At 39.6% G+C, this 12,618-nt stretch overlaps 1 protein-coding gene across 1 annotated transcript; it reads right to left on the reverse strand.

The window, feature by feature from the left end:
* Positions 1-1,178: 1,178 nt before the first annotated feature.
* LOC131786318 (protein DD3-3-like) lies at positions 1,179-11,439 on the reverse strand. Its single transcript, XM_059103361.2, has 10 exons — positions 11,174-11,439; positions 7,063-7,218; positions 6,268-6,354; positions 5,841-6,168; positions 5,520-5,738; positions 4,969-5,392; positions 3,759-3,815; positions 2,815-3,098; positions 2,677-2,718; positions 1,179-2,526 (listed from the first exon to the last, which is right to left on the reverse strand). The coding sequence occupies exons 2-10, from the start codon at positions 7,213-7,215 to the stop codon at positions 2,198-2,200; spliced, it is 1,923 nt and encodes a 640-aa protein (XP_058959344.2). The 5' UTR covers positions 7,216-7,218; positions 11,174-11,439; the 3' UTR covers positions 1,179-2,197.
* Between the last annotated feature and the right edge of the window lie 1,179 nt (positions 11,440-12,618).

Here is a 12,618-nt window from a genome sequence, read left to right on the forward strand (position 1 = left end):
TTGAGTTTCTACCAATGTACATGCAGGAATAGTGGGAATTCATTGTAGTGAAAGTTTCTATCATAAACTTTTTGAGCTGAAATCACTGATTAATCGGGATTATTTGGCTGGAGATATAGGGAGAGGACAAATCTACCCTCAGTACACGGGTTGAGCCGACTTGTGCCCACCCCCTGTGCCTAAGGTGCTATTGCGTAACTGCTAAATAACTCAAGTAGGCGTCTCGTGGCACAAAAATAACGGCCAATGATTTTGATGCAATAATAAAAACACTTAACAAGCCATGTAGGTGGTTTATTGCATGCGGTTCCTTTCAGGAAAATGCGCTTTGTTTTGAAAAAATAATTATGCCGACATAAAGGAAACTGAGCTTTTAATAATGTTGTGAGACGATTGTTTTTCAAGACACCAAGGTTGGGTTCCAGATGTAATGAATATATAGCATGCATGCAGCCGCTCAGTAAGAAAGCGAGAGAGACTGAGTAACTACTTTGTAAGCTACGGTTCTTGGCATGGGGACTCAGGACATTCACATTTACCCAGTGACGGAACAGAAACCTATAACTAGAGTTAGGGCGATTTATCTTGGAATAATAACATCCCTACAACCCCCTTTTACGACATTCAGGTTTTAAACTGATCAATTAAAAACGCCTAAAGCTATGGTGCTGGTCACAGTCTGTGATTTTGCTCGCTGGCTTGGATGCCTTTCTATATGAGGCTATTTTCGGAGCCATTTCAATGGTTTCAAATTTACCTCAAGTAGTTTTAAACAGCACTATCTTTTGTATCATTTAGAAACTGATTATTCTCTCACCAAAAGTTTCAACGGGTGACATGTAAAACATTTGCCACCCTTAAGGAAAATTAAATCGTGATGTAATACTGACTCCCTTACCAGCATCGCAAAACAACGCCACCGATTTACTTATGACTTTCCCGCAACACTATTCTGCTGTCTAACAATTTTGAGCCTGTCATTGTTTTGCTTTCAGCTTTTTCGAAATACCAAAATTTCAATTGAGTCACAGGCGACCCAAGCTCACGTCTCGAGAGAAAGCAAACGATTAATTCATGAAAGGATCATGTGTTGTGTGACTCGGTATTAAGTTTCGAGAGGAACCGTTGAGAATTTGAACACGCTGTAAGGATTAGTATGGGAAACGAAATATGGTCGATTTACAACGATAAATATTTCGAAATATGGACATCCTACAGAGAGAAAACATTCTCTAATGAGAAAATTGACCTCGTACCCAAGTCTCTTCCGCGGCCGTGTCTAGTCTGATTATCAAGAGCATAGCCAGAGAGAAGCGAACTCGGAAATGCAAGTAGAAAACGCTCGTTTTCAGAGAAATGCACGGGGAGTTTTGGTATTGAGACATGTCCCAGGATGCAATGATCTTAGATCGTGAACTATGGCTGAGAAAAATGCCGATCGGGAGGATTTTTGGGGTGCAAACCACTTTCGCGTGGACAACGGTCGAAAATGGAGTGTGCAGCCTCGACTTCGTCTTTTTACTGGAATAACAGTGATGGAAAAGCAAGCTTAAAACGGCAGAAATCGCAAGAAACCACAACGAACACACAAGATGTGAGTAAGTTCTATTGATTTTACGTGTAGTATGCTCATATTTTGAAACATTTATTGTTGTAAATCGACCATATTTCGTTCCCCATACTATGCCTTACTGAGCGTGTTCAAATTCTCAACGGTTCCTCTCGTAAATTACCACCGAGTCACACAACGCGTGACACTTTCATGAATTAATCGTTTGCTTTCTCTCGAGACGTGAGCTTGGGCTGCCTGTCGTTGAGTTGAATCTGATCAGAAGGGTTTTGTTTAGTTGGCACATTTACCGTGATCTTAAGTTTTGCGATCATGAGTTTCGTGTCCGTGCCCGTGAACAGGCTTTATTTAAGGGACGGATGCAACCTTATCCGTGAGCTTTACATCGAAATCTGGATAAGACAAAAATATAAAGGGTGAGGAGTAACTACATGACGTACTAAAAACATCAACTTTCAATTAAAACCGTCGTAACTACGTAAGAAATGAAGAAGAAAAAAACAACAACAACAATAAAAGCAAAGAAAAAGTTGGACGAACTTGTTCTTCAGTTCGAATGCCTCCTCAGTTTTTTTTATTTGAGAAGCGTTCCTTGCTCTGTGTTTCTAGAGTTATTTACTGATAAGTTTATTTAGGAGTAGTTTTAGCTTTACTGACTTTTATCTGTCCTATGTGACGTCGGTTAGAGAAGTTGTTATTGCGCGTGCCCATGTAACAGTATGTCCCGGGCTTCGTGATGCGGAAGCATGGCGGGTTGCAAGAGGCCGGGGCGTTGTTCAGTTGAGCCTGCAGTGTTTTGCCACCAGTGTAACAGCCCTTGTTAAGGTGAACATTTAACTTAGCGGCATCAAATTCGTCGACATGGTCAACTACTTCAAGAGGAAGGCTGGAACACGCTGCTGGTTTGAGAGATTGGCATCCTTCCTTTATCCAGCACACGTTGGTGCGATCAGTACCTGAAATGATGAAATGAAATGGAAAATTATTTAGGGCGGTATACTTATAAGATTTACTTCACTCAGCTGTGTTTTGCTAAAATTTTCAAGTTTGAACTTTTTAAGTCCGTTGGGTGCCTAAATAATTCATATGTGCAGTATTTTTCTCACGTGCTGTTCCCTCTCCAGCATTGTTCTGATTGTTGTTTGAGCCTACCGATAGAAGAAAATAAATAGGTAAACAATTAGACACAATGAAAGAACGAAATGGAAACAACAGTTCGTATCAAATAGATTGTTCCTTCTCACCGGACCAGACGAAACACACCACATCCTCTGTTGTAACAGTAAGCCGTTCAGGATAAAAGCGATATTCCATGGCTGGATACGCTTGAACGATGTTTCCTCTCTTGCCCATTCCATTGATGTAGTAGATACTGCTATGCTGAAATTTCATGGGCAGTTTGCTGCGTGGTTTGAGGATGATCACATGACTTCTATCCTGGAATGTTCTGCCAAGCTGGGCAGTGTTCAAAGCGATTTGAAGAACGGTCGTTTTGTCAACAGCTTTAGTTTTCGGATTATTTTTAACCCTGTGAAGAAAAGAATATTCGATCTGTAAAGGCTATTTTCCCACGTTGGTCTTTATGTCCAGTCGGCTCCTTCCGGTGGAGTGTAATTTTACCGAGGTCTTTACCAGTTTGAATCAAATCCCAGTGTTTTATGTTTCCTTTCCACTCAGTAGTTTTTCACTTATCCTAACGGATTTCATGTCGATGGAACTCAGAACTGAGAGCTATCAGATCAAAAATTACAAATTGAACGATTGTGAATTCAAGATCACGGTAGCAATGTGCTATTGTTGTAAAAAGGAGAAAATCGAGCCTTATTTTGTTGATAATAGAGAATAAACAGTGTTATTAGACGGTCGGGTTTGCAAACATTTAGGAAACTAAAACATTTCACTTTAACTTTTGTTAACTTTGGTGATTCTACTAACGGTAAAATGGAATGACTTGGTAAAGAAGGCATAAACCCTTAATATCCTAACATCAGTATGCATGTTGTCCATGTACTGCTCACTACATATTTCCTGAGTTACTAACAAGGAGAATTTGTTTAACAGTCAAGAGCTTCTTAAGTTGGTGATCATTTCCTTTATTCTTGTGACCTTAGTGTTTGATTAAGGGGTGTTATTGTAAGGAGAAATGAGAAGCTGGTCACTCTTAGGGGTAAAAGGATTACGTACTTACTTGTGATTGTTGCTAGCAGTAAACCCACGGGGCACATCTCTTGTGGTTATGTTGTACCTGCGAAGAAAAACATCAGTCTCATTTAAGCTTAACAGACTTGCTTCATAGCTGACTTAAGTTTTGAGTTAGGCACATTATGTCGGTTCTAGATAAACCCGTGAAGTGATGAATAAATGACTGCACGTATATGAAAATCATATATGTGAACTGCGGTAAAGAAGTAATATTTCATAAAAACGAGGGCGAGTGTTTCATCAGGGTTTCCAAACACGAGAAAACTGATGAAAGCACGAGGCCAAAGGTCGAGTGCTTTTATTGTTTTCGAGTGTTTGGAAATCCTGATGAAACACGAAGCTCGAGTTTATGAATGGCTTCTCAAAAGGGCCTAATTTATTAACAATAAACACAAAAACAGAGAGACCACGTAAATAATCAATTTTTGCTTTCTTTTGTTTCATTATCGCATGTGCATAGTTGTTAGTAAGTGTCATGAAGGGCGTTGAGTTTTTTCATAACTTCAGCTTTTTAATTAGAGCCAGTCACACTTTGCATTGGCGTCCTCATTTGCAATTTTGAGAAATGGAAGAAGCAGCCACGGAAAGGTCTTCTTGGTTTCGACCGCCGAAAAGTTGCAAAGAGGAAGTTTCTTTGCTCAAACGTTCAAAGCATAAAAGTATTCAGCACAAAGGGGTCACACAATTAGTTAATGTTAACCGCAAAGAATGGTTACTGTAATCCTGGAACTTAATAAACGTTTGTGCAAGTACTGCATTCTTTTGGAAATTGATTTCCAAACGCACGTGTTTGGATATCCTAACACGTGTGTTTGGATACCTAATCACGCGTGTTTGGATCTGTTCTTTACCGGGTATCAAGGGGCATCCATGTGACCCAAACGAGGCCACACAATTGGTTAATTACCTCATGCATTATCAATGAGTTTGAGAAGTGAATATGAAAGCGATCTACGCAGTAATGAACATTACTTAATAGGATTTGAGAATATTGGTGCTGAAAAATCATAAAGCCAAAACGGGTTACATGAAGGAATCTTGGGTTGAATGCGACCGTTTCTCCTTTCTGGTGAAAGAGAGGAAAATTTATCATTATGAAACCTAATGATATTTAAAGTCCCGCTTCTTGCTTTCAACGCCCCATCGCCTTTACTTCCATCGCACGCCTGGAGTCAAAGGATTATTAGTTGTCTCACCTGATTCGTAATACACAGCGTTGGGTGGTGTTTGTTGGAAAGCAAGGAACCTTCCACTTGTAGGACGAAAACTTTCCTTCCATGCTCATTCCGTTATGATTAACGACAGTGGATGGGGCGTAGATCACTTCCGGAGGCTTGTGAACAAGAACAAACTGCTCCTTTTGATCAGCTCCTTGAGAGATCTTGTGTGGTTCGTAAGGAATTCCTCTTGCCAGTTTCATTTCGCCCACATTATGACACGTGCTTAACACACCAGCAGTTTTTTCAACATAGTTCGTAATGAATTTTGTCCAGGTTCCTCCAGCCGCCTTGCATTTCTCTGAGGTGATGTATTTTGCAACACATTTTTCTCCTTTAACGTTCGCGTTGTCCGGCGGACAGTCGTCATTTCCGGCAAGCTTGGTAGGCATTATACACAAGTCTAAAATATGAGATTTAGGGGAAATTTTCAAATGGATTTGCTCTTTTACCATTTTAGTGATAACAAAAGTCAGTCATTGCTGTATAGTGCAGTACTTATAAAACCGTTCAGACCAAACCTGACTTACATTTGTGCCCATAGTGAGGGCTGTTTACGTATTCTTTCATCAGTTGCTCGGTCTTCTTATCGCTGACCATGATAGCAATGTCCCTCCAAGGGGTAGGGCCCCAGTATGGATAGTAATCGCGTTCCTCAGGGACCTCCAAGCCCCTCCTTGTCCCTGCAGCATTCTGTCGCGTATAAATCGGTAGATCACCTTTAAGTTTTTGGTCAGCAGTGAACAAGCCTGGAGTATGAACAATAGTATCATTACTATAAAGAGAGTGACTCATCGAGATTCATTTTTGTATCAGTCAGTTCGGTATTTCAGTTTGTTTAAACCTCTTACCTTTGTTTCTCTCTCTCCGATAATACGCCTGATAATAGTTGGCTGGTTCGTGAAGTCCTCTGTCTTTTCTTATGTAAGCATTCTCTCGCGCGTTTTTCGAAAATGACTGAGTGGTAAGAGTCTGCCCATTACGAATTGTATGATATTCAAATTCTTTGTTCACGTCGTTGGTTGCCATCTTGCCCTGTGGATAAGGCTGACACATGTACTGTAGAATAACTTGGGTTTCTACCATGTCATTGGTACCTGGTCCAGTTCCGTGTTGGTTTGTCCACATGATATCAACTTCGGTTTTTGCCTTAGCATCGCATCCACTCATGTAATATTCCTGATTGAATCATTTGAAAAAAATATCAAGCATAAGGAAAAAAAAAGGCAAGAGAGCAAACAAAAAGACAACTGCTAACAAATGATAAACGAGTTTTACCTGTGGCAGCTGTCTGAACTCTCGAATATTGTCTCCGGGGTTGCTATCCAAACTGTCGCCGACATTGTAACCAGCCTTCCCATTATTCTTAGAAAGAAAGAAGACGAAGGAATCATTTATGAACTGAATTGCTTTTGTCCTCTATTTTTATGTAATTAAATCTCTCCTCGGACTGGGTTTATTTTCATGTCTAAATAAAATAACCACGAGGTTAAAACATCTGCAAAAGTTCATTGGGCTATTTTGATTTCCCTCTTCTATTGGATATTTTAGTTTTGAATGCTCTAAAAATTTCATTTTTTTTCTCTGTTACCTTACAGCCTATCATCGATATTATACAAGTAGTTTCCAAGTTTTCTAAGCTGGTCATTATTCTGTTTTACTTTCTAGCAGCAGTAGCACTATCGGCCTTTTTTCTACTCTGAATATCATGGTAGATGCTGACCGACCCTTTTTTTCAGGAAAGGCAAACCAAAAATTTAATAAAGGTACTCTTTCCAGAAATATTAACGCTCTGTCTAAAAACAGATGAAGATTAATTTATACGAGAAATTAGTAAATTTACCATCTTATCTGACTTGTGCTGTACAAAACATCGGAAAGTTTGGGCAAGGAAAACAATTAGCAAGCGAATGGGTGCGTTCAGGAATTTCCTGATCTAAGCTGCTTCGTTTATTTATTTCTTGTAATTTCTTTGTGCTTGCTTGGCCAGCCGACCGACCGACCAATCAGTCGACTACTTTGGCCTAAGAGAAGGTTACCGTGATGAAAAGCGAGTATGTAATGGCACTATACCTGTGAATCAAACAATCTGTTCGCATTTCTGACGTTATCTTGGTTGCCGTTCAAGCGATTGTTGGACCCTGGTGGAGCATGCAAGTACATGTCCGATATACAAAGCTCGATAAGAGTAGCCATGAGGCAGCCCCAAACAAAAATGGTCTTCATGACCTGTATGAAAGCCAAGATCAGTGTTAACGAGAATGCGGAAAAAAAAAGAAAAAAAATTTGGGTATACGTAAGTTTTAGCTCAGTATAGGTTGTCATAGTAGCATATTTTTTTCTTTGTCATGACATCTCAGCTATTTTTGTGGTACGTACGATGCAAGCGTTGATTTGAAAAGAACCGTTTGGGTGCGTGGCAACCTCGGTCAAAAGAAACAGAATAACATTATTTATTATTATTATTATTAAATTTAAATTTATACCGCGCAGTTTCTATAAAAATATTCAACTGCGCCTTACAATAAATATTAAATTAGAAATTAAAATAGAAGTTCAAAATTACAATTCTAAAATAATGCAATTCAATTATAAAAACTATAGAACTAATTAAACGCCCTATTAAATAAAAAAGTTTTAAGTCTAATTTTAAAAATATCTAAACTGGAAATAGATCTTATTGTGGTAGGAAGCGAATTCCAAAGTCTAGGGGCGGCACAACTAAACGATCTATCTGCCAGGGTCTTCTTGGATATTATCTTCGGGAAAGTTAATAAAGCTGCAGAGTCATCGTTGCGCCTTAAATTATACCTAGATGGCGGCAAGATAGATATTAAATGGCGCAAGTAATCGGGCGCCATACCATGCAATACCTTAAATGTAAGAAGAATTATTTTATATTCGATACGATAACAAACAGGCAGCCAATGTAATTCGTGAAGTAGAGGCGTGATGTGGCACGACTTTGGAGCACAATATACCAAACGGGCACTAGCATTCATAACACGCTGGAGTTTAGACAACTGATATTTCGGTAACCCATACAAAAGGCTGTTGCAATAATCAAGTCTGCTTGTTATAAACGCATGAACTAGTGTTTCAGTGCTACTTCTAGATAAGTACTTCCTAATATGTCTGATATTATAAAGATAATAAAATGAGCTGCTGCATGTTTTGGTAATATGTACATCCATATTCAAATGCGGATCAAACCATGTGCCCAGATTACAGACTGATGAAGAAGGACTAATATTATAATCTCCGACTCTGATGCCATCGATAGACACCTTTGTGAGCTGCTTCCGTGTCCCAACAAGCATAAAATCAGTCTTGACATCATTTAGCATTAATTTCCTCACACACATCCACTGTCTAATGTCACGAATACAATTTTCAATGGCAGTGACCGCATCCAACTCACCAGTGCCAACACTAGGACTAAAGGACAGATACAACTGAGTATCGTCCGCGTAAGCATGCGCAGTTGGTAAATGGGACTCCAGGAGAGAAAACAAATCACTTGAATAGATAGTAAACAAAAGCGGGCCAAGGCAAGAACCTTGAGGTACACCCCACTTCAAATCAAATGACTGCGAAAGCGTCTCTTTTATGCAAATTCTTTGAGATCTCCCTTCCAAATAAGACTTGAACCACAAAAGAGCAGAGCCGCAAACACCTAGTTTCGTCTGAAGGGCTTTTAATAAAATCTTGTGGTCAACAGTGTCAAAGGCGGCACTCAAGTCTAATAACACCAAGAGTGATACATGCCCCTTGTTCATATTCATTAGCAAATCGTTTTTTACTTTTAACAATGCAGTCTCAGTGCTGTGATGGGAACGATAAGCAGATTGAAGCTGAGGGAAGAGATTGTTCTTAATCATGTGACACTGAATCTGATTGGCTACCACACGTTCAGTAAGTTTGGACACAAATTGCAAGTTGCTAATTGGTCGAAAATTCTTGAAAAGAGGATCAAGACCAGGCTTTTTCAATAATGGATGTACCACAGCAGTTTTCCAGGCGTCAGGAAAATATCCAGTTCGTAAGGACAAATTAACCATATTCGTTATTACAGAAAGGAGTGGGTCAAGGCAGGCAGATAACAGAGTCGCAGGTATTGGATCCAAGATGCAAGTTTTTTTCTTCCCTGATGTAATCATATCACGTATTGCTACAGCCGTTGTACATTGAAAATCAGACAGTACAATATCGCTAGGTTCAGATACCAGATCAGGCTCCGACGTCGACAGAAGATGCGATGGAGAGATACCTTCCAACTTTGACCTTATATTAGCAATCTTGGTAATAAAAAACTCGCCCATGTCATTTGCAAGCAGAGAAACGTCAGTATGAGGAGGAAGAGCTCTATCCGGCTGCATATTCAGTAGACTCTTACTTGCCATAAACAGCCTCCGCTGGTCAGAACTATTATCCTCAATGAATTGATTGTAGTAGACACGACGTGCCTCATTCATCAAGTTCACCACACGATTTCTTTCCTTTTTAAAAGCAGCACGATCTGCAGATAGGCCAGTAATTCTCCACTTCTTTTCAGCCTTTCGTCTCGACCGTTTAGCTTTTCTGATATCTTCATTAAACCACGGTGCTCGAGGCCGAACAACAATATCACGGGACAAGACAGGTGCATAGATATCTAGTATAGATCTTAGTGTCTCATTGTAACAATTGACTAGGGTATCCAAGTCGTCCGGTGGGTCAAGACAGAGCTGAGAAGAGCAAATCGTCTCGGAAAATTGATCACGGTCAATTGATTTAATTTTTCTGAACTGCAGATGTTTGATGGCCACCGGAGGTCTTTCAGGTTTTAGTTGACAGAAGACTGGGAAATGGTCAGAAAACAACTCACCAGTGTAGGGGCACCCAGCAATGATGTTATCAGATATACGAGTGATGATCAAATCCAGTGTGTGACCAAGTTCATGGGTAGGGTGTAGAACATGTTGTTTAAGACCCATCGACACCAGAAGGTCAGACATGTTTCTACAGTCAGTGTCATCAGGTAGATCCATATGAATGTTAAAATCGCCCAGTATTAACAAAGGCTCACTTGACATGACCAAAGACTCGAGATAATCTGAGAATTCAGTGATAAATGTTGAAGTAGACACAGGATGTTTAACAGAATATGGAGGCCTATAGACTAAAACAACCCGCAAACGAGTAGTAGCCACAGGATTGACCAACCATTCTGACACCTCGAATGACTCTTTTCCTGCAGCTGAAACCTTTTCAACGTTGATAGATTCTTTGAAAATCAATGCAGTCCCACCTCCTCTGCGATCACTGCGGGGATGATGAAGGAGTTTGTATCCCTGTGGTGTTATTTCACTAAGAATAGCAGTGTCATTGTCTGTAAGCCAGGTTTCAGAAACAGCAAATAGATCTGCTTTGCTATCGCATACCAAATCCACAAACGACGCTGACTTATTTCTCAAAGATCGAGCATTGAGAAGGCAAAGCAACAATCGTTGCGTATCGTTCTTGATATTTTCCAACACTTGTTGAGGCTTGGGCACAATAATGTGGACCAAATTACGTAGACACGGCGGTGCACGATTGCCAACAGCGCTAGCATAAGCAAAGTCGCCGTTTGTCGAGTGTCGATTTCCGATTACAGCTTGAATAGCAGAGGGGCCAGGATTTAAACTTACATCACCAGATTTGATCAGTCGAATCAGTTGAAAACTGGAAGTTGAATTGTGATGATAGTTCACTCTAGCGCCGAGGTAACTCATTCCACGAAGTCGACAACCAAGATGGCGGCCTAATCTCCGAGTGGAGTTTACTTGTTTGTTGCTCGTTATCACTTCCAACGAAGACATTGAGCTGCCAGAGCGAAGCGGTGCACAAGAGAAATAATATAGGCTATGTCCAGATAAATACTTCTCAGGGTGAAGACCAAATAAAAGCAATAAAAATGATAAAACTACGGAGCCAAGAAGGACACGTCTGAGTGCCATGCTGACCGCTGACCGTTCTGCCAAAAGAAATTTTACTCTTCTAAACTGATTGTGAATCATTTGGAACTCAGGAAATTTTTCGAACTCAAGCGATCACATGCCTTACTTTGAGGTTACTTTGAGTCATAGTAAGACTCATGAAAAGTATGTTAAGTGATTACTAGTCATTACTAATTACACGATAATTGAATATCATGACATACCTCTTAGTTCTGTCTACCACTCGAAGCTGTTTCTTGTTCAGCAACCTTTAGAATTTAATAGCGCCGAAAACCTGTTGAGGGCTTTGACTAAAGTGGCTTAAAATGACCTTAGCTGTTCAGTACAAAATGGAAATTCGCAGCCAATGGCAGTTTAAAACAATTCACTTATTGGATAGACGTCTGTGCGATTTGATAAGACAATAGATGAAAGAAACAAAGGCAAATTCAACTATATAACACAGAGGTGATCAAAATGTAATTATAAAATGAAAGAGTGGTTATTTGCCGCCGATCTTTTTACAGCCTTCTTTTAATTTTACATTTAAGGTGATGCTCAAAAACCTCCTCCGTAGCCTGTCCAAGAAAACACACAACTTTTCGGTACGTTCATGTGTCAGTAATTACACTGCTATTCCCGTCACAAAGAAGAACATTTTTTCCGCATTCAACACCCGTGTATAAATATTATATATGAGACACAGTTAGAGGTTACAGAATCACAAAGCTTAACAATGGCCATTGCGGAAAATGTCAAGGCTAAACGCGTAAATAAGAATTGTTTCTATATGATAAACAGCCATAACCTGCGGTGTTGGTTATAAATAGTTTTTACTGAAGTAGAGAATAAATATATTTGTAGCATGCAATCAAATTGAATTATGTTTTATGGAGTACCCTTTTCAATCTGGTCAGTGAGCTTAAACAATTACAGAAAATTTAAGCTTCTCACTCGTTCCCTTTGATTTTCCTTTTTCTTGTAATTGCTGTGAAGTATCCCGCTTACATTTTGAGATTGGCAAGATAATTTTTCTCCTGTGGCAACAGTCTCTATTCTGCAAATCGGGAGGTATGATATTTCATTGAGTAACTGAAGGTTTTATGGAGCCCATCATACAGTCTGGTAGCTGTTTGTTTGGTCATGAAAATCAAAACTATGATGTTATAAGTGACTGTCATTTGGACATAAAACCGCCTTTTTCGGTAAAAGATCGGCTGATTTAAAGTGCACAGCCGGAGGGATGTATGTATGTATGGTAAAGAATAGAAGTGTTCCGCATTCCGCGATAGTGACTGAAGTGAGGGGTTATACAGAACCTCTTAAACCTTGTTGTACTGACCAAAATCTGTTTGCTCGTGTCGAATGGATAACTCGAAAAACTCTCGTAACATGTGGTATTTTATATTTGTGACATCAAAAGATATGCATTTCCGCGATTCCTTTTCTTGCTGTACTGACACATTTAAAATTAGAATAGCCGTGTACTGTGTCACAGGAACCTTGATTTATAGTTAATAGAAAACATTATATGCATTTTCTTCGTTCTTTCCACGTGGTGTCTTTGTAAGGTAATGAAGAATAACTAAATGAAGATTTCAAATAACGAGGTGGCTCAAATCTTTTTTGCACTCAGATAACATGAAGCAATAGGTGCACGATCTTTAGG

The sequence above is a fragment of the Pocillopora verrucosa genome, chromosome 1 (assembly GCF_036669915.1).
Source record: "Pocillopora verrucosa isolate sample1 chromosome 1, ASM3666991v2, whole genome shotgun sequence".
Classification (NCBI taxonomy): domain Eukaryota; kingdom Metazoa; phylum Cnidaria; class Anthozoa; order Scleractinia; family Pocilloporidae; genus Pocillopora; species Pocillopora verrucosa.